Source organism: Thunnus thynnus, chromosome 8, assembly GCF_963924715.1.
Source record: "Thunnus thynnus chromosome 8, fThuThy2.1, whole genome shotgun sequence".
Classification (NCBI taxonomy): Eukaryota; Metazoa; Chordata; class Actinopteri; order Scombriformes; family Scombridae; genus Thunnus; species Thunnus thynnus.
Window position 1 is genome coordinate 22,685,926 of NC_089524.1, and position 23,359 is coordinate 22,709,284.

Genomic DNA, 23,359 nt, shown 5'->3' on the forward strand with positions numbered 1-23,359 from the left:
GGTAAATGATCTAGACTGTGAAAGTGTGTGTGTGCGTGTGTGTGTGTGTTGTTCAGTGGCACGGTGGTTAACACAGGCCCTCGTAGCTGCTGTCATCGTCGCGCCACCCTGCGACATGGCTGCCTGGGGACCTTATTTTAGGCCACACCAGGTGCAAGTGTTTTGGGCGGGTTACATGATCTTGGGTGAGTGTGTGTATGTGTGTGTGTGTGTGTGTGTGTGTGTGTGCATGGGGGCATATAAAGAGCTGTGATTGTGTGCTGGGTCAAGCCTGTGTGTGTCTGCATGCTGGAGTCCAGGAAAGGTCAGAGATTGGGTGGAGGTGCCAGGAATAGGGGTGTGAGATGCCTGGGTGTCTACAGGGCCATGTGTGGCCCTGCAGACACACATACATACACACACACACACACACACACACACAAATACACACATGCACGTTTACATGCAAGGCCTTCAAACCTAAAGACACAGCAGAACAAAAGCTGGTCAAAGTGGGGCAGTTTTCTCTTTCTCCCTCCTCAATCTCCTCCTCTTCTTCCTCCTCCTCTCTCTCCCTCATGCGCTGTTTTCCTCTCTCCTCCATTCCCTCCTCTCCTCTCCTCTCCTCTCCTCTCCTCTCTCCTCTCCTCTCACGTAAACACGATGCTGCTTTCTGGATCTGGGATGCCTGAGGGACAGAGCACAGACAGGAGCCCCGTCACCATGACAACAGCTTCTCTGAGCTGCCTGACACCCAGACACCATTGGCTGAGGGCTGTTGGGGGAGGGGGAAGTGGATAGAGAAAGAGTGAGAGAGTGAGAGAGATAGAGAGAAGTGGGAGTAAGTTAAGGAAGGGGTAAAAAGAGAAAAAGGGGATGTAAGGGAGGAGGGAGGGTTGTAGAGAAAAGGAGATAACGGAGGCAAACGACCCCATTTCTCCTCATGGGGCTGTGCAGCTTGTTCGTGTTCAGGTTTGATATAAAGAAGGGAGAAAGCAGAGAGGAAGAGGAAGGAGAAGGAGGTGGGAGAGAGGGCAGAGAGGAAAGGTGGGAGGGGTGAGGAGGAGCAGGAGGCCAGTGTGTGTTAAAGGGTGTGGAAACGCGTGTAAACGATCTTCCCAGGGTCGTATAATCACGCTGCCGGTCCAGGTTCTATGTAAATGTATGCACGCATGTGTGTGTGTGATTTCTGTGTATGTACACATGTGGCTATGTGCTTGTAATCCCACGAGTCACTGTCGTACCTCCCAGTTCATATCAGTGTTTTCTTCAAACCAATTTGAAATCATTTGTTTTAAGAAAAGACAACAGTAACGACACGTTAGTGGAGACTGTCACCCTAGAAGAAGAAGCTTGGGTGCAAATAATGTTGACTTTCATTATCAGTTACTCCAACGCTTTATTTATGGGACAAATATAGTCTAATTGGATGCAGAAACACATCTTAAAAACATAGTTGTAGCAGACAAATGAACATAAACAAAGCTGACATTATATAGGAGAACGAGGCCTAGTTAGAGCTGAAATGATTCGTTGATAAATATATTAGTCAATCAACAGGAAATTAATCAACAACAGTTTTAGGCACTTAATTGTTTGTCACTTTTCACTTAAAAATGCCAAACATTCTCTCATTCCAGCTACTTTTCTTTGTCTTACATGATAGTATACTAAATATCTTTGGTTTTTGGGGCTGTTGGATGGATAAAACAAGCAATTTGAAGATGTCACCTTGGACTTGTGACGGACACGTTTCACTATTTTCTAGCATTTTATAGACAAAATGATGCATTAATTAATCAAGAATTGAAGCAGCAGATGAATTGAAAATGTAAGTTGTTGCGGCTTTATTCCTATTATTTACTTTTGTGACATGAACCTCTGCTGTAAACAGAGGATGAACAGAAAACAGTAAGTCAAGTAACTTGTTAATTATATGTTGGTAGAATTCACTTTGTTCATTTATGCACTAAATGTTCCTTTTTGTGGACCACAGGAGCAAATAATGAAGACGAATGAATATATTTGGACTAATGTCACGGCCAGAAAAACAACTTTCTACCAGCGTCACTTAAAAGCACGGTGGGCTGAGAGCCGTCACCGACCCAGAGTGCCTTTGGTTGAAGTGAAAACCCGCAGCCTCTCTCTGCCCTCCAAAGCGCAGCCTGAAAGTTACACGCGGTGTTGTGAGGTCGGCGTCCTGCGGAAACAACACAGATTCACAAAATCTAAATCAGCAGAAGGCTTTTCACTTGAGTTTATTCTGAATGGATTTCCTGACGTATGTTTTTGTTGAAAGTACAGTAGAAACACAATAGTAGCAACAACAGTAACAATAGTAACTCCTGAGCAGCTACAGCGCTAACAGTGCTAAATGCTAACCTGTAAGTGAAAACCATTAACATATCTGATCAATTCCCAACTTAATAATAATGAAATACAACTTGGTTCTTTGCTCTGATTCATACCTGAAGGCCACACAAGAGTCACGGATGTTTTTATTCTTTGCTGGTGTGAACTGATGGTAAAATCATCAGGGTTGCAGGAGACTCTGTTCCGACTGAAAGCGAGCGGGACGCTGATGTGGCTTAAATATTTTCCTGTGTTTGCATTACTGTACCTGCAGAAAGGCTGCGAAATGCAATGCACCATGTTTATGTGTAGCTTGGCAGCCTGCCGGCGCTGCTCGGAGGGGAAACAGCAAATGAAAAGTGTGTGTGTGTGTGTGTGTGTGTGTGTGTTTCTGTTTTGGAGTAGGAGAGAAGGGATGGCGTATGTGTGTGTGTTTGTGTAGCTCCATGTGTACTGGGTCTTCCTGCCGTTCTGTGATCACTGGCATATTTAGACTAATCATTGAAGAGGGGGAGCATGTGTCTCCATGAATATGATCTCGGGTGCTGCATGCTGTTTGTGTGTGTGTGTGAGTGTGTGTCTCTCTCTCTCTATGTGTGTGTGTGTGTGTGTGTGTGTGTGTGTGTGTGTGTGTGTGTAACCACAACTCACACAGGGGGCATAAATGTCTCAGGCTGTGCTTGCACACGTGTTGGTGTATCCATTTGCAGGAGTCTGAATTTTACACACACACACACACACACACGCTGAGAGAGACATGAATTGAGGAGAAGAAGGGGAGAGCGGTGAACTAGAGAAGGTTGTTTCTAAATCAGAACCAGAAGTTGAGACTGAGTGACGGAGCAGAGGCTCAGATAAAGGGTGTGTGTGTGTGTGTTGCAGAGGTGGTCCGATCTGTCTGTTGGGGTGTGGAGGTGAGGAGGTGAAGGGGGGAGGTGGGGAAGGAGTCTGACTTGATTGGGGTGGGGGCAAAGAAAATAACCCCACCCCCCTCCTGCAAACAGGAGTGAACAGTAAGCACGTTTCACCTCTGCTATTAACTCTCTCTACTGACTGGAGACTTGGACCAAACAAAAGGCATCTTCTTTCTTTTTCTTTAAATCTTTTCTTTTCCACATTCTCTCTGTTTCTGTTTTATTCGCTCTGTTTCCTTCCTTCTTGTTCTCTTCTCACTGCTGCTATCTCTCCCTGCCTTTATCTTCATGCCTCAGTCTGTGTGTGTGTGCGTGTGTGTGTGTGTGTGTGTGTTTGTCGTCCCCTCTCTGGGTCTCTCTCTGTGCGTGCCAGTGCTGTGCTATGCTGGCTGAGACTATGCAGTGGATATTTCTGTCAGCCTCTATTTATTTATTGATGGCAATGCTGGTGAGAGTTCGCCTGCCTACATGTGTGCTTGTGTTAAGAGAAAGTGAGGTGCTCTCTGGAAATCTTTACCTCCTCTTCCTCTTCTTTGTCCCCTCTTCTCCAGTGTAAATACGTGTCAACAGCCGTCCTAATGACAGTGCGGGACTGACCCAGGAAGTTTTGGCACTTTGACCTCTGAATAGCCGGACGGGAACTGGCTGCTCTGTGCTCTCTGTCTTGTCTTGTGTGGAGGATGAAAGGCGGGTGTCACTGAAATGGAAGTTTAAATCATCCCTGAAAGAGCACCTCCCCGACGCCGCTGTCTCTGACAACAAGCTATGGCAAGCTATGAGCTGCGCTGCCTGGCAACCGAAATAGTTCCTGGAAGCAAGAATGCAAATAGAGCACATTAATGTCAGATCTCATTGTGTGTCAGGCCCTGCTGAACTCTGGGAGCCTGTCGACTGGTGGTCCAGAGGTCAGTAGGTCCCACCAAGGCTGTTTTTCTCCCAGTGTGTCTCCCAGGGACAGACAGACGGGGGGGAGGGGGGCGGGCTTGTGGAGGTGGGATGCCAGGGCGGGAGATACTGCAGGAAGGTAAAGCAGACAGGTAAAGTTGTGACCATCACTGATCCTCTTGTTCCACTACTCTATTATTAGACGCGGTATCTACTACCTAACAATGTCGGCAAAGTGGGAAGTATGGTGTCATGACTTGGGTTTGGTCAACTCTCTTTTCAAAGTCTGTTTCCCCCTCGAATAGCGTTTCCCTCCTTGGTTAAGAGTTTAGTACAGGTAAGGGTAACAAGAGGTTAACAAGCGTTGTGCTGTAGATACCTTCAGTGTAGGTTTGATGTATAGCTGAGCGTTGGGTTTGATAGCACCACAGCAACACTAGATGCATAATATTGTACATGATCAGTCCATATTATGCTTTATATTCCCCACGGTAACTGTGTTTATATGTTATTTACTTTGTAGACCCATTTCATAAAAAGCCCACACACTGACAAAAAAAGTAGAAGAAGCTCTTAAGATGCAAAATAATCAATTTATTTAATGTGCAAAAAGTGACAGTGAAAAAAAGTGACATAAAGTGAATGTTTGTGATGTAGAACAATGTTGAGCTACGCACAGACTTATGTAACTGGAGTTACATCCACAAAACTTATAAAGGTCTTTTTCCTTGTTTCTGTATTATTGAATAGGAGGCAACTGCGGTGCAATCGCCTTGTTTACGTTCATTTGTTCACAAAGAGCGGTGATCACACTGAGCAGAAAGATTGCAGTGGAAACGGCTTTGCTCAATGTGTGTTACCGAAGACAAGAGGACTGCTGAGTCTTTATTTAATTTCCCTAATTGTCTTCATGATCAACAATTTCTACCATCATCAGAAACTTGCAAGAGAAAACACAAGCTGCCAATCATAGTAAGGGGGTATCTCCGTAGCTGCTGTAACTCCGACATGTAGTTACGTCTTTGTGGAGGCACATGACGTAACCACTTAATGTACAACTGTAAGTCAAGTTTAAGTTGAAACACAAATGAATGTGTGGGGAAGCTATATTGGTGTTTTATTTACATTTACTTTGCAGTTATTTTGACTTGTATAGTTCTCTTTGCCATGTGGAAGATATCAGAGCTGTCAGAAATCTCCTGCTTGTATCTACAACAACAGGGTTTGCCTGTGTTTCATAGCGGAGGCAAACAAGCTTCTATGAATCTAAACCTAAACTTAAGGTAAAAACAGTAGTAGCAACAGAACTGACATATATTTAATGAGTGTGGCTGTTGTTAAGAGTAGGAGCGGAGCCGAATCTGAATCCGGTATTCGGAAAACCTCACTACGCATATCGTAGCGTAGTGAGGTTACACCGCTGTCTCTCTCCTCTGCTCTACTCTGCTATCTATCTCTGTGTCATGGATGTATAAATAGCTGCAGGTCAGTATGTCTGATGGAGTTGAGTTATGGCTGAGTGGTCAGCACAGTTGTCCGTGGTCTGGGAGACCGGAGTCAGAGACCTTGAGTGGGAACCCTTCTTTGCACAATAGTTTATTGAAGAACATTTATTTAAACACTTTAATATCCTAAAATTAGAAGCGTAACAAAAACAAAAACAGGATTGTTACACCTATTTTCACTTTTATACAAATACAAATAGTTTTGCTGCCTCAACAAATACAGATACAAATACAAATACTGGGCCTTCTCTAGTTAAAAGCATCATCTAAATCATCTAAATAATTTTTTATGAGATGCGATGCATTAGGATCTTGGTGACTTACTACCTCTGCTGAACAGTTTCCTGGTGGAAACCTTGAACTAATAGGTTGACGAGAATGATTTTTCCCTCTCCTGCTGCTGGTGTTTTTGCTTTATACGTGACGACATGAACTCTGCATATGTTGACTCATAGAACAAGCTGCACCTTCTGTACCAAAAGTGCTCCAATGTAAACTTTCTCCAACTTCTCCACTTCTCTCTCTCTGTCTTGCTCTCTCTGGTACCAGTCCTCCCTTTCCCTTTCACCTCCTTCCTAATTTGGACACTCTTTCTCAACTTTTCCTTTATTTAACTTACTTTCTTTTTCTTTCTTCTTTTCTTATTCCTAACATCTTTCTCTCTTTCTTTCTGCCTTTCTCCCTCCATTTTCTCCTCTCTCCTCAATGTGCCCCAGGGCCCTCAGAGTTTCAGCAAGTCCCACAGACCGTCCATTGTCTTGGGAATGTGGTTTGCTGTCTCCCCTCACCACCACCACCACCACCACCTCCTCCTCCTCCTCCTCCTCCTCCTCCTGTCTGGCAGGAGACGGGGGTTAGGTGTTGTTTGGCTCCCGGGTCCTCAAGGCCACTGGATTTAAAGAGTCAAACCTGACTAACCTCAGGAACTGCATCAAGACAGCTGATTGGGCTAAACTTGGCATTAGATGATATTTTACATGTCTGCTTGTCTGTTGTTGCAAGTCTAGAGATGCTCACTCCGCTCAGCTCTGTACGGTGCGTGTTTGTGTGAAGCACTGATCATTTTTCCTCGATATCCAAACTTAAAAACATCATGAAAAGGGTAAAGTTGAAAAGCAGACATCAAGCTTTTTACTAGAGTATTAAGATGCTCAGATAGCTCTAATAAAAGGTTGACGTGGGAGAAAAAGTTTGCATAAATGTTTCACAGCTTCTAAATGTTCTCAGCGTTGTAGTGTTTGTTAAAATTTACTGGCTGCCTTATCCTCTGTGTTGCTCTATGATTTGTCTTTATGTGTTAGTAACTCTAACAATGTATGCTCAAGTATGACAGAAGGGATGACGCACAACGAAACACAATCAGATATTTTCTCTTCCTCAGAATAAATCCCTGTAAATCAAAGTGTGAAAGCTTCGAGTGAATGTCTATATTTATCAAAATATTTAAATCCTGATCGCAATGGTTGTGACTTTGGAGGTGGAGGTGGTCCGCATGGCGGTGCCTCTGGGATACGAAATGGAAATTGGTAGCGTGTGTCTGTGTGTATGTGTGTGTACGTGTGTGTCTCACACGCCCAACCCCCCAATGTCTGGCGCTCAGGAGGACTGCTCCTATGGGAATGCCTCTTCCTGCCTGGCCTGACGCGCACACACATGCACAGACACACGTACACTCTAAAATAGAAATGGGGTGAGTGGATCAGACTGCCGTGAGATGGTTTTAAATGTCTGGTGTGTTGCTGATGGTTGCTAAACATAAGCGTCGGACTCACAAACTCAGCTTAGCATAGACTGGTGAGAATTTGGACTGAATCTATTGTTAGCGTAAAACTTGAGTCTTTTTTGCTCCATATTTCTCTTATTCTGTGTCCTCAGTAGAGTGTTTACTCAGCTCTTTTTCACTATTACCATATTACGCAGGGTAATATATGGTAATTCTTTAACCGTTTGGAGCTAAAGACGTCTGACTTCAGCTTTTAGGTCCACCATGTTGCTTCAGGCACTATGGAATGTATACAGCCCGACTGTAACTCCTTGGCTGCTCTCTCTCTCCATTTTTTATGTTCACAGTATACAGTACCACCACTTCCCTCTCCTTTTCATCTTGCACCTTCCCAGCTCTGCAGAAATAAAATCCAGTTGCGTGAGCATAACATGAGAAAAGAAGGAAAAAAAAAAAAAGAGAATCGGGCGAGAGAATATGAAAGAATGCCAAAGAATAAGGAGGAGGTAGATATTTCTAACAAGGTTGCCAGAGACTCTTTTCATTTTTAATAGTCCCGTAGGAGGTCTGGCTGATAAAGTGTTATGTTATATTATTAAATCTTGGCAAAGTTTGAGCTGTAACAGATTCCAACAGTAGCAAGTGTGAAAGTGAGTCTGTAGGTTAGATAAACCATATCAAAATTAATGAAGATTTCAGCTCGTATAGATATATGTGTTTAAGATTTTGCGTTGACACCTTTAAAAAAGTTTCTTTACACCTGGGAGAGCGACGTGATAGGTTGACGTACATAAATCATAAATATTTCAAAACTTTTTCACATAGAGATTGAAGAGTTCGTTTCGGTTCTCAGTTTCTCTTGATACAGTAAATCCGACAACTCTTGAGAGCTTTTTGGACTTGAACGCTCATACAGAGTCCTCTTTTCTCTGCAAGAATTCTCTCTGCAAAAATGATCATTTCCTCAGGTCAATGAAAACAATCAATTTGCAGATTTATTTATTTATTTGTAAAAATCTTTGTAATGTTTTCCTCATGTCTTACCCGACGTTATTTATTTTCCTTTTCTGACTATTTTCGTTTGTGATCTTTCTATAAAGATTCCTCAACATGAAATATTGTAAATGCAGAATATGAAACAGAAACATGGCAAACATTAACTTATATATGAATGAAATTAGTAGAAATTTTATTTTATAAAAGAATTATACGTGCATTTTAGTGTAAACAATTTGTAGGATGTGGGAACATGAACATACTGTAGATGTCTGAACTTTCAGCAAATAAACATTAGCAGATATGTAAATGTCACTTGGTATTGCTTGCTAAATGTCATTGTGTGTAGTTAGTGCACATACATACACATCTACATTGAACGTGCGTGGTCTGAGTGTGTGTCCATGTACTTGAGGGTGTGTGTGTGTGTGCATATCTACAGTACTTGTTGGTGTTGGATCCTAACGCTCTTATTTATCATCAGTCTGAGATGTTCTGTGCATTCCTGGAGTCTTTTTTTGGCGATGAATCATTTATAATTTACATACCTTTCGTGGCACCAGCTTTCTCTCAACGTCACTTGTCTTCTGCTTTGGTTTGTGATTTCCTGCTTTTCCCAGAATTACTACAAACCCCCAGACAGCAGCTGTGAACCTGTTGATTTTCTGCTGTGGTTTTTTGTTCGTGTAGGTGGAAAGAGTAAAAAGTGACAGTGAAAGCGGTGGCGGAGGCTGAGGTTTTGTCGCTTAAAATAGGGAGCCTCTCGCCTGGTTGGCAAAATGCGACACGTCTTTCGGCTGCTTTGCACTCTGGTCTACTAAGGCTGAGCAGAAGTTATCCACGCTTCTTTTGTAATGGACTTTTCTCTGTGTGATTATTGAATGTCAGTGTAAAAGGGCAGCTGATGAAAGACAGTCTTGTTCTTTGATTTTGAGGCACTGACATGAGATACCTGCCACTTACTGCAGATGCCTGAACATTTATTTACATTTGTCCTAGAAGAAATATACAACATCGCACAATGACCCAGATACCACTTACAGTTTTCTTTATCAGTGTCAAAAGTGTTTTAGGGTGTCTGTATGTGTATGTGTGTATGTGTGTGTGTGTGCCGTCACCTGTGAAGTGGCCTTTGAGAGGATGATCTACCTGTTTCACCCTGATCTGCAGCCCTCTCTGACCCGCAGCGCTGAAGCCCTGCTGGATACAGACTCCTCGTCTGGACTCAGTGAATAAGAGCTGCGGTAGCGTGACACGAGCCAGTTATTTCAGAGGACAGGAGGGAGATAGAGCATGATAAAATCATTTTCCCTGACTCTCTTTCCTGTCACCTCCCCCCTCTCAGAGACACACACCTTTCATTCTTCCACTGTATTCTTCACGTTAGGCTTTGTCTCCAAGCTCCAAGCATTCTATTATTCCCTAATTAGCAGCATTAATAATATTCAATTAGGCACATAGCTTTGAGTGCATGTGCAAGTCTGCCTCTTTCATTCAAAGTGTGCGTGTGTCGGTGTGTGTGTCTGTGTGTGTCGGTGTGTGTCTGTGTGTATGGATGAGCGTCATCATGACACCCTGTCCTCTGGTTCTCTCATGGCTTTCCACCCAACACCAACTGCCTAATGAGGGAGTGAAAGGCCACGGGCTGAGGGGGCGGGGGCTGCATATCAGTGTGTGTATGTATGTGTGTGTGTGTGTGTGTGTGTGTGTGTGTGTAATTAAAGAGCAGTGCCAGCAGGGGGGACCTGTGTTAGAAAGGGTCACCAGAGCGAGCAGCAGGCCATCGCCAACCTTTGGTCATTAACTACCGACACCGCCAATAAAGGCCTCTGGGTGTGTGTGTGTGTGTGTGTGTGTGTGTGTGTGTGTGTTTGTGCCCGTGTTTTTGTGTATGTCAGGAGGCTAGTCGCTAAATTACTTTCCATCGATACATTTTTTTACTTAGTTTACATGTTTATGTCACTCTGTCTTACTCCATAGTTAAGCACTAAAGATGTAAGTCGGATCAAGCTGAACTATTTCTGCCTCCTGATTTCAACAGTCTCGTCATTGCACACACTGTGATATATATCAAAAAGTTCGCCCCGGTTTTTGTAGTTTAGCCATTATTTCTATTGATTATGAGAACAGTGTAAAGTAATGGGGCAACGTAACATTGCTTCATCAATGAATTGGACAAAAAATATGATCAGACAATCAGAGAGGTTGTAAACAAGTCACCAATTAAGCCAGATTATCTAAACCACTTTATTTGGAGGTAAAAGAAAAAGCGAAAGTGAAATGTTTATGAATGTACAAGTACGGCAAGTACGTTGGGTCAAAGCTGAACAAGGCAGTCAGTCTGTAAACTGTGCTGGATGTTTATAATCGACAATCTGGGTGAAAATTACTGTTTGACTTCTCTCCTATTCCGGGACGCTTGTTTAAATCTTATTTGATCGTCTAACTGTTGTGATTTTTATTAACATATTTCAGTAATTAACTTTTAGTTCAACATCATGTTTCCATAAGGAATAAAGAAACCTTTAAACATGATTTTACAATTGTTTTAAATGACAGATTTAAAGTGGAATCTGACTTTTAATCTTTCTAAAACTATTTCCGAGTTTTTTTTTTGCTTGTTTTTCTTGTGTATTTCTTTGTGTGTGTTGTTGTTGTGTCTGTCATGTGTTGTGCATCCCTCTCTTCAGTCTGTCAGCTGCCATCAATATCGTGTTTACAGGAGACAGGAATCAGTGAGCAGGATTGTCTGTGTTTCTGCATTTGTTTGTTTAATCTCAGAGCTGTTTTCAGGTGTCTGCTCCGTCTGTGCACAAACACGCGTGTGTTTATGCCACCTGTACTCTAGAGTGTGTTGTCATTCCTGTCAGCTGGGTACGTGTGAATTGCCATAGGTTGATTGGTTAGCCTGAGAGGCAGTAGCGGGAGTTAAGGTAGGTGCTCCGGGGCAGCGGGAGGGAGAGCCTGGCGAGGTCCCCCAGCCGCAGTGCCTTCCCTCTGGGCTTCCAGCTCTGAGCGGTGCCTGGGTAGCTGGGAGGCAGCCCTAGGCTCCAGGGGCCCTGATGCTGGGAGGAGATGCTTCGGAGACAGAGGTGGTGGTATGGGGGAGGAGGGATATGTGTGTGTGTTTCTTTGTATTTGCGTGTGTTCTATGGGGGGATCCCAGGCAGATTTGTTTACCGGTAATTAATTCACCTGATTGACATAACAGCTGCCAGAGCTATGGGAAGGCAACGGCGTTTGTGTGTGTGTGTGTATGTGTGGTATATACAGCGTGCTCCTCTGCATAATTGCTGTGTTTGCACATATTTAGCTGCATACCTGTTGTGTGTGGTGTGTGTGTGTGCATGCCTGTGCAGGGAGCGGCTCCTGCCGTCGAGGTCATTTCCATGTCGCAGGGTTGGGAGTCGGGTTCCTGGCAGAGCAGCCCGGCAGCTCTCTGTCTTTCATCGATTAGACGTGTCTGTCTGCTCACACACTCCCTCCTCTCCGCTAATCTTTATAGAGTTGACTTCACTGACAGAGTTATTGGGGCACTTGAAGCTGAGGGAAGAGGAGGAGAAGGAAGGACGAATGGGAGAGTTGGGAGGAGAGTGTGACTGCAATGACAGTTTAGGCGGGACGTGGCGAGGAATTCCTGGTTTGGTTACGGAGATTATGGAGACGCACAAGGGAAAATGAGACCAGCAATTTGTCTGCGAGTCAGTCTGTAAGCCACACAGGCAACAGAACAGAAACATGTATAGACACACAATGGAGTATTCATGCGTGAACACATCCATCCATACATAACCCTGTTTATGCCTGCCCTGCACAGACTGAGTTTTAACTAAAGCATCGGTCCATTTCCTGATTGAGCCTCATCTCTTTCTTCGCGGCCCTCTCACATCAAGGACAAGTTCTTTACATTAACAGCTTCAACATGTCTGCTTTTTCAGGAGTATTTGTGCTTTTTCTGTGTAGCTGTGGAGCAGACAGAGAATGAGAGGGGAAAAAAGAAAAGGCAGCTGATATAAACAAAAGAATGAGAGAGAGAGACACAGAGAGCCCATGTGTGAATAATGTAAGCTCATAGATGAGTTGGACTGGACTGCGTTTGTGTGCGCATGTGTTCAGAGCCTTAGGGTGCCAGTATGGACTTTTAACATTTTTCTGTGTTTGTGAACGTGTGTGTCTGTGTGTGTGTGTGTTTGTGGGGGCCGCTTAAGACTGTGCGGTCAGGCCGGGCAGGTCCAGCTGAGCCCTTGCGATCTGGAAGAAACACAGGCTTGCACACACACACACACACATATTCACAGACACACTAGCACAACCACTAACAGGTCGGTATCAGTGTTGTGGCCAGCAGGTAGCAGTGTGTTGGCCTGCTTGTCTGGACCCAGATAACAGCAGATCCATTACCCCCTGGAAGCCGAGGTCTGATCACCGGACAGATAGAGCCGCTCACTCACTGTCTGTGGGACATCCAGCCAGCCAGCTAGCCAGCCTCTACCATGGAGCTAAAGAGGATCACAACCAGGGGTCAGAGGAGAGCAGACCCCTTCTGTTAGAGGAAATTATCAAATACAAACCCCATGATGGAATTGTGCTCTTTTTTCCTATTTACCTAAAATGAAACAAACCTCTGGATGCCTTTTTAGAGTCTTTGAATACAGTTTGAAGGTGTGTTGAATAGTGAGATCTGTCTGTGCTCAATTAGAAGATGAAACAAACAGTCTCACACGTGGTTTTTTTTTTTTTTTTATCCGGATCTGGAGACTGACAACACTGTCAAATACAGAAGATAACGGAAGTAAATTTAAGTGTGTGCCATTTAATCAAATAGTCTTTGTTCTACCTATGAAATCAGTGTGGTCAGTGTTAATATAAGACGACCTGTTTTGGATGAAGATTTTTTTGCGAAGTGAAGCACTTTTAAACATCTGTATTAATTGTATTACATTAGTGATTTACAAAAAAAATGAAGTTTAAAAGTGTGTTCCCCAGCCTTTGTGCTGATCTGCTCTTGATTCCACACACACCCAGGAAACTAAGCACAGACCTTTCAACAAATTGCTTGCAGAGACATAAAAAAGGCTTCAATGAGTTTCTCTCTCTCTGGGCAAGTAGGAAAAAACCATGTTTCTCTGAGCAGCTAAACTATTCTTTAACTAAATATTATTTAGACATAAACTAAATAGCTACAAACCAGAGCCACACTTCAGAGCACATCCTAGAAGAGAGAATACATGGACAGAAAGGTTTAGAAAAAAAATATTGAATTCTTAATTGATCTGGAAGCTTTTTCCAATATGGAGGAGGAGGAGGAGGTATGGAGGGATGCAGAGTAAAGACTGAAGATGCTGTATTGGGAACAAGTAGGAATCATCAGTTAAAAGTGGAGACTGAATGACAATGGCTTGTGTAAAAAATGTGGCTTGAAATGAATGAAAATGTAGTCGTGAAATGTAGCTTTGATTTCGGTGGCGGTTTGGTGGAGGTGGAGGGAGAGTGAGGAAGAGGAGTGTGATGTGTGTGAGGAGTTAACACTGCAGGTATTGTGTGTCAGGTTTGTTTGTGTGCACAGAAAGAGAGAGAGGGAGATAGCAGTGGCAAACAGGGCAGCTATCAAGCCACAGGCTGCTTTAAACTCCATCTCTGTGTCTTTTTATCTCTTCTTCTTCTCTCTTTCTCATTTTTCTCTTTCTCTTTCTCTCTCTTTCTGTCCCCCCCCCCCCTTCTCTCTCTTTCTCTCTCTCTCTCTCTCTCTCTCTCTCTCTCTCTCTCTGCTCCCTGGCCATGCTGATGATTGACGCCTGAGGGTTTTAATGGGCACTGGAGAGCAGGAGCTGAGGTCGGAGTTGTCATGGCAACTAGGAGAAGGGGCCTTTTGCTGCTGCTTCACCTGAGTACTGTGGAGCCTCGTTGGCTGGCTGAGGCAGGCAGCCACACACACACACACACACACACACACACACACACACACACACACACACACACACACATACACACAGACACACACCACACATACTTACATGCCAGCACCACTTCCATTCACTCCTCCTTCTCTCCCTAAGATGCCCTGCCGTTCATCCAGCCATCTCTGGCCTTCTCTCATCCTTTCTCATTTTCATTTCCATCACCCCGTTCTCTCTGTCTCTCTTTCTCTCTGTATCTCTACTGATCCCTTAGTAGATGATGCTCTCTGATACGCTACAGCTGTTTAACTATGTGTGTGTGTGTGTGTGTGTGTGTTGGCTTTTGTGTGCGTGTAAATATACAGCGCTGAGCCTATTGTTTTTGCTGTGCCATTGTTCAATGACAGCTCACAATTACAGACTTTATAGGGCCAAGCTGAGGTTAGCAGCGTCTGTGTTTTTGTAGATCATGAAACAAAGTTGCTCCATCCATCAAACTACATTCACCCAGTGTTATTCAGTTTGTTGTCTGCTATAGAGGTCTCCATGGGTCCAAGAGAAACCCCTGGAAAACTTACTTGAAAACATACCTGTGCCTGCATACATTTAAAATAAAAGAAAAGAAAAAATAGGAGAGGCCCTTCAAACAGGGATCACAGGGTAGTCAGACCTGAAGATGATTAGACATGATCAAAAGTGCAGTACACCTAAGCGGCAGCTACCATGGCTTGAGGTTGAAGCCATTGCGGAAGTACCTTAAAGTGCAACGCCACCAACGGATGCTAGATGTTGGCTTCAAAAAATCCCAGGCTCCAACTGACTCCCACTCAAAAAGCATCAACTCCTCTCTAGGGATACTCAGTCAATCATTTTTTTCAATGAGTCATTATGGTCTCAGTCACTAAATTCCAGCTCTCTAATAATCACAGCTGTGATTGACAGTTTGCTCACCTGCTATTCTCTCTTGTTTCTGGACCCCTGCTGTCTCAGACTCTCTTCAAATGGCTCCAATGTAAACTAATGGGTCACACCTCGCTACGTCCGTCTTTATATCCAGACTATGGGTGCAGCCAAACAGCGATAGAGACAGAGTGCACCAACGCTGGCAGCGGCATGACGCACCAACATTTGACCCGAGATCCTCAGCAATACAATGGGACGGCTGGGAAGTTGTTTTTTATTTGATATTATCAGTCGAGATAGACAAGAAACACGTGGAGAGAGACGAGGATCACATGCAGCAAAGTTCCCCAGCTGGAATCAAATCAGGGATATTGCGGCACAACTTCCAGACCACCAGACCACCAGACCACAAGGATGGCCAAGAGTTTTGAAAGTAAAAGGCAAAAACTATGAATCTGCCAGCTCGTATTTTTAAAATATATTTTCAGCTTGTCAATGAACCTCAATCAATTATTAATTGCACAGTTTGCTGTTTAAAATCACTCAAAATCACTCAAAATCAATCAAAATCAATCAAAATCATCATTAAATGTAAAATCACAGAATTAATGTAGAATCAACACCAAGAAAGTAAATTTGAATACTATTGTTTAATAGCATCTTCTTAATGTTAAACACAGATTCTCTCCTGTAAACTACAGATCTCCAATAAATCCATCAAGGCCACTGACCGTCAGCTTGAAAGGCACATTTCTTATATGCACTAACAGAAATAATAACAAAGCCCAGGCCTTTAAAGTGCCGGCTGAATTTCAAATCCAACAAGTCCATTAAAATTAGACATCAGCTTAGAAGGCAATAATTTCTCATATGCACTAATATAAATGATAATTAACAACAATAAATGTGTTTCATGTTCAAGTGCCAGTTGAATTTCAACAAGGTCCTTGATAGTCCAGCGTATATGAAAAAAGAACAACTGAAAGATTCTGATTCAAACATGGACGACACACAGAGGGACCCTCCTCCCTCGCCAAAATTTAGCCTAACTTTGGAGCGTTATTTAGCCCCCTTCCCGACTAGCTATCATGACAGGGTTCTGTACTGATGATTGTTTGTTGACATTTGTGTTTTTTTTCTGAGTTAGTAGATACTCTTGACTTCTTCCTCTTCATGCTTTTCTACTGTAGAAGCTGTGAGGAACTGCCATAGTTCACACACACACACACACACACACACACACACACACACACACACACACACACACACACACACAGACCTCAGACTACTATAGAAGCATCTTTAGCAGACTGTTCAATATCCGACCTCTCATCACCCTTTGAGAGAAACCTCTCTCTCTCTCTCTCTCTCTCTCTCTCTCTCTCTCTCTCTCTCTCTCTCTCTCTCTCGTATGCCAGCTCTGTCAGTTGAAATGTGTCCCTCTCTCTCTCTTTTCATCACTCACTCTCTCTCTCTCTCTGCTCTCTGCTTGCATCTGACTCCTGTGGATATGTCCATGTCCACACTCTGTTTTGTTCAGAGTCCCACAGATTCACACTCTCTTACCAGTGTGTACGTGTGTGTGTGTGTGTGTGTGTGTGTGTATGTGTGTGTGTATGTGTGTGTGTGTGTATGTCCTACCTCGTGGCCCCGGGGCCTGTTAGTTAGTGTCTGGGCCGTGCGGGTCAGCTGAGGGATGAAGGGATTGTTTGCTCTGGAAGTGAGTGAAGCTCTAGTTACAGTGGGGGAAGGGCAGGAGGAGAGCACTGTGTGTGTGTGTGTGTCTCTGTGTGTGTGTACATTTAGTGGATGTAAGTCTATGATTGTTCTGGAGATAACAGGTTTTGTTTAAGTGACGTAGGAATATTAACTCTATTAGCACTCCTTTGGTTCCTTTGTGATTGTGCAACAAGTCCTCCAACCTGTTCGACAGAAGACGTTCGTCAGCGCCTTCCTGACTGAATCATATGAGCTTTTTGTGATCTGCCACGTCTGTGGTTGTGGTATGGTTATGTTCAGCCATCTAAAATGACTCGGTTAAGTAAAGACTGAGGTTATGGTCAGAAGAAACGATGACTGTTGTAAGAGTGGTGTCAGTCTAACACTTTTTATGAACAAGCCACTTCCACGTTTGGATTATCTTGAGCAGTAAGTTGTACAATCGTAAAAGGTTTAATAAAGATTGTTTGAACGAACAACCAATACTGATGTTGTTCTGATGTTTCTATTGTGTTGGTGTCAGTGTAGCTGAAGGTTCTCTGTAGCTTCATGATCCCTCTTCTGCAGTGTTGGACCGTCCCAAAACATGCAAACTGGCTCCACATTCTTAAAAATGTATTTCTCTGGGCAACTTTCTTCGTTTCCTCCTCTCATCGTTCTGTCTATGTGTGAACGTCGAGCTCTGACAAAGCAGTTATGACCAAACACCGTCTGTCAGCTTCACTGCCTCAGAAGAAAAGCAGAGCAGCGAGTGTCACATCTGTCTTCTCCCTCGTGTTGAAAATCATTATAATTGAGAGGAAAGATGAAGGAAACGCTGCCAGAAATACATTTGGGGGCTGCATTTCAAACTGGGGTTGCATGTGGTAATAAAGGCTGCCGTAAAAATCAAGATCATAGTATTGATTTACATTTTTTTACATTATACATCAATATCCAAAGGGACTAAAATACAATCTAGTGGAGAACAGGGGTTTGGCTGGGTAACAAACCTACTTTTGCCCAGTTAAATGTGTCTGTAGCAGTTTTGTAGCATTTAGTTGGCATCGAAAGCTTAATCAGATTTGTGCTCTTTGTGTCTTTGTGTATTTTTCTTGACTTTTCTTTGATATATAATAATCTGAATCAGGAAATTTCTTTTTTTTTCCCAGTATCTGTAACAAAACTCTGACTGTTATTAAAAAAAAGTTTGATATTCAGCCCTACACTGAGGCTCCACTGGAAGATAATTTAAAGCAGTTGCAGGAAGTGTTGAGTTTTGACATTGCGGACTAATATTGTTCAGTCAGAGTTTGTGTAAATGTACAACTTGCACATTTTCACATAGTTTTCTGGTGAGTTTGGAACATTTCGAGGCAGGAATGGACTTCTTTACAGCTCAGGAAAAGTAGAGCAAATGGGAGCAGATCTGAAAACAGCGAGGCTCTTATCTGTTAGAGGAAGAAACATGAGCTGTGCATTTGTATGACTCTTCCTGATCATAACCTCACCACTCGCTGACAGCTTCTTGCCCCATTTTCAAGTTCAGCTGGTGCTGAAAAGATATGATCGATTCTGGCTGTCTGTTGTGGTCAGATGGTGCAAACTAGTTCACTGGAAGCAGAAGCCTTAATGTTCCTCCTAGATAGTTTTCTGTCCTTCATCAAATAACTTATCTGTCTGACCAAATAATCATATCTTCATCAGTTGTGGGTTATTGCTCCATTTGCGTCCAGAAAGTCAGTCAGTGTAATCGGGGTTGGAAGTTATATAGTATATTCTATTGTTTAGTAAATAAACATCTCTGCATATAAAACATCTCATATATCTTAACATATGAATTTCATGTAATAGAGACATATGGATAAGAAACAATATATATAACTGAAGAAAATACAAAACAAACAATAAAAGAACAGAGGAGACACAGGAGCAATAGTCTATGTTTCAGCTCTTTGTTTTTTGATGTAGCTAATATCCATGGTGACTATATATCCATAAAAATGTCCTTTTTCTGCTGTATTCTAGCTGTGACCTTTTCCATAATGAACACCTGATTCACCTTTTGTTGCCATTGTTTTATGTTTGGGGGGTTGTGGCTGCATCCATGGGATTGTAATAGTTTTTTTTGGCTATTAAAAGTAGGGTCCTTAATAAATATATTTTCTTTTTCACCGTTTGATTTCCTGAGAGGATACCTAAGATGAATAACTCTGGGTCGAAGTTTAATTTTGTATCCAAGATTAGTTCTGTTTCGTTTTGAACATCCTCCCAGTGCCCCAGCAGATTTGGACAGGACCGTAATATATGTAAGGGGTCTCCTTAGAGGCCACGACCCCTCCAACATAATCCAGAAGAATTTCCATATTCAGCCGTTATGACTGTTTTTGACCTTCCTGTTAAACTCCCCCCAATTAGGGCTTTTTGTTAGTTTATGACCAGACAAGCAAGTTTCATCCCATTTGTTTTCAGTCACTGTGTTCAATTCCAGTTTCCACTTTACTATCCAGATCTTTATTCTTAAGATCGTCTCGCGACGCTCTATCGAATCGTGAAATATTTCCTCTCTTCAACTTTTCTTCTTCACATCTTGTGAAAAGCTGTTTTATATTAGAAGGTTCCCGTAATATCTTTTCTCATTCCTTATTTTTCTGAAGATAATCTCTGACTTGTAGAAAGTTATAATGATCCTGGGCAGGTGAGTTAAATTCTTGAATGAGTCGTTGGAATGATTTTAGTATTTGTCCATCAAATAATTGGCCAATATAAACGAGCCCCCCCCCCCCGTTCATCCATTTCTTCAAGCCAAAATCAGTGCTGGATGGATGAAATTCTGGATTTATTGCAATTTTGGTAGCTCTTGATATTGAGTTTGAAATTCTTGGCTTATTCCTTATTTTAGAGCATATTTTCCATGTTTTCCCAACCCATTCATTTTTTATTTTGAGTTTTTTCCATTCTTTCTGGCTCATAAATGGTAGAAAACCTAATTGTACTAGACAGGTCTGCTGTTTCATTCCCACCCACATTGAATCTATATCTTCTGTTATCCATGACGTTATTGTTTTGAGTTGTGCCGTCCAGTAATTATTTTGCAATAAGATTTAGACCTCCATCCCTTTTAGAACTTTGTAGCTTTTTATAACTCATTCTTTTTTTTGCCAAACAAAATTTGAAATCATTTTGTCTAAGGTATTAAAATGGATTTTGAAATAATTAATGGAAGTGACTGAAACATGAAGAGCAGGCGTGGTAATATCTTCATTTGTACAGTTTCTACTCTACCCATTAATGTCAGAGGTAAAAGCTCCCACTTCTTCAGATCTTGTCTTATCTCCGTTACCAATTTTTCATAGTTAGCTTTAAATAATTAGAATGTTAAGGGTGTTATTATCACTCCTAACTATCTAAATCCTTTCTTTGTCCAATGAAACAGGATTGGAAGTTTTTGTATCAAATAATTTCCCAACTAAAAATCTCTTTTTTTCATTGTTTTCAGTGAACGCAGGATTATTTTAAGACGTTGCTGGATTGATGTGTTGTTCTGCAAATGTATGTCGCTCCACCAAACAGGAAAATTGAGAGTATGCTGTGTGTTTTTGTTTTTTTTCAGAGTGCAGCCGCTGCCCCCAGTCCTGTGATGGGCAACATGCCGCCCAATGATGGCATGCCGGGAGGACCCATGCCCCCGGGCTTCTTTCAAGTAAGAAAAAGAACTTTCCTGCTGACTTCAACCCTCACCCACCCCCACCTCCACCCATCACACACTCCCGACAGCCCCTCCCATAGCCATCGTTAAGCCTATCCTTCTGTCTCCTCCTCCTTTTTTAGCCTCTTTAGCTGTCCTAATCCCTGTCCAGATGTGTTCCCTTCTCTGTCTCTGTGCCTCCATCCCATATGTCCATGCTCGGGTTGTTAACTCCTGGTGCTCTGTCTGATGCTGTAGATGCACCGACAGACGTCTGTAGAGATTTTCTGTTGTTGTATTTTCTCAAATATGAAACATTGCTATAGTGAGTAGGTGAAAGTGAGAGGAGAGGAGAGAGGAGAGGAAAGGAGAAGAGAGGAGAGGAGAGAGGAGAGGAGAGGAGACTGTTTTCTCTGGTTTGTGTTGCTTCACTAATTCCTCCTGTCATCACTGTTCTCTGAAGGCTGTCTCGGAGGCTGACGAGGTCACACACGCTTGCTCTCTCTGTTTCCATCACTCTTTCCTTTCTCTCTCGTATGCAAACACGCACACACACGAGCCTCATTTGACACTTTGGCACACATTAAACTAGTAACACTTTTAAAATTGAGGTTTTAAAATATCTGAACCCCAAAGACATTCACCGAGTTGAGAGGAGAACTGAAGAAAAATTGCTGTACTACCTTAAGTAAAGCTAAAAGTCTTAATCTAGAACGTTATTATGAGGACAGTTGTGAGTAGTTGCACTTAAAAGAACTTGCAAATATTAGATTTCGTCAGATGACATGATTACCTGTCCAAGATTTGGGAACAGTTATATTTTTATTGAGTCAAAGGAGTCAGTGACTAAATCTGGCTGTTTCTTTCTTAATGGGCAGAACAGACAGAGGGAATTTTATTATAGGGACTGTACCGCTGCCAAAAGATCAAAAGTTTGACACATGCAACAGTCATTTGTCTTAGTTATGTGTCCTCGGGCAAAAATGTACACTCATGAGCCTATAACTAACCTTTTATGGACGAGAGCATTGATATGTGTGATGAAACAAACACTCCTGTCTTAACCCTTGAATTAAAAATATGCTAAAATGATTAGTTAAGTCATTGATTTGTCATTGAACAGAAAACAGAATTATTTTCACCAACTTTCGTTATTTTGATAAACGTTTAAGTAAGTTCATGTAAAAAAAGGTCATGTAAAAATGCCAGGTCCTAGCATCTAAAATGTGAGGATTTTCTGCTTTTCTCTGTTTAATATAATTGTAAATTTGATTTTGGGGAGTTTTGGAACATTGGTCTGCCAAAATAAGCTATTTGAAGACTGATATTTTTCCACTATTTAGTAGACTAAATGAGAAAAAAAGACATATTAATCGATAATGAACATAATAGTTGCAGCTACAGTAATTTGGTATACATGGTTTGGTATCTAAGTCTGTATATTTTGTTCAAAATGTTCAGTATTTCATTATTCTCTCTGCATAAATGATTAAACATGTTTTACAAATTTCTTCCTGCTGGATGTTCAGTATGCCTGATATGTATGTACATACAGTGTGCAGCTGTATAGCCAATTGCCTGCGTTTTCTCATACTGGTTGATTGGCAGCATGTCGTGTGTTATGCTGCCTGTGTGTGTGTGTATGTGTGTGTTTGTGTGTGTGCGTGTGTGCGTGTGTGCTGGGGTCGTGGAGAATGTTAATGATGTATGAGCAGTGAGCAGGCCAGGGAGAAAGCTATCTGATGGTGTTGCGTGAGTGACATTGCTTTCCATAAATAGACCCAGTGTGCATGGCAAGCAGACAGACAGACAGACAGACAGGCAGGACAGGCAGAGGGGAGACAGAGAGAAGGAAGAAGGGATGGTTTCTTTCTAACACCATAATATTTCTCTTCTCTTCTCTTCTCTTCTCCTTCTCTTCTCTTCTCTTCTCTTCTCTTCTCTTCTCTTCTCTTCTCTTCTCTTCTCTTCTCTTCTCCTCTCTAATCTGAGCGGCAAAGCAGGCAAAGGTAAAGAAAACAAGAAAACACACGTGCGAAAAGAGAATCTGCATTGCACACAAACACGCTGACAAAATGCTCTCTGCACCTCTTTAAACTTTACATCACATATCCCTAAATCAAGAGGACACTGCAGCAGCATATTTAAGTGTGTCGTAGCGTGTTCACATTGCATCTTTCAACTTCAGCCGGAGCTAAAACCACACACACTGCTTTCCCAGGTAGCTGACATTCACTCCCTGGTGAACTAATGGTTGCGGTCCATGCTGAAGGTGCAGGCTACTGAGTTTTCTGCAGTTCATTTATTCATCCAGGTGAAGGGGAAGCTGATTTTTTTTTTTTTTTTATCTCTCTCTGCTACCTATTGTTGAGGTTTTACTCATATTCTCTCACTTGCACTGTAGAGTTAAGGTCAGTAGATTTGGCAGTGTGAAATTTCCACATTCGTAGTGTTTTGAGTGAGACTCAAAACTCAGACATGTTTTTTTATATTTTTGTTGCAGAGTTATGAATGGATAGTATCCACTGAAACATGTTTTAGTCATTTCTCATCTAAACTGGGGCTCGGCTTTCTCTCACCACCTTCTCCCTCTCTTTTCTCTCCTTCGTACGCCTGGCATCCTTCTGCATGACATTTCCTCACTCTCTCCATTTCCCTTGTCTTTGAAACTATTATTTTCTCGCTCTCACACACACCGCTTCAGTGACACATGCTTACTCACCCGACTCTGTTGTGTGTGAACTGTTCACGTGTGCTTTTTGTGTGTACGCGTGTGTGTGTGTGTGTGTTGGCGAAATTTTTCCCAGTTGCACTAGCAT

General features: G+C 42.5%; 1 protein-coding gene across 2 annotated transcripts in view; it reads left to right on the forward strand.

Annotated features, from left to right (window-relative positions):
• ssbp4 (single stranded DNA binding protein 4) overlaps positions 1–23,359 on the forward strand; it is an 89,623-nt gene that overhangs the window by 47,235 nt on the left and 19,029 nt on the right. For both annotated transcript variants that reach the window (XM_067597234.1, XM_067597235.1), the window contains exon 5: positions 20,466–20,555. In XM_067597234.1, the coding sequence (XP_067453335.1) occupies positions 20,466–20,555 (90 nt within the window). The remainder of the gene's footprint in view (positions 1–20,465; positions 20,556–23,359) is intronic.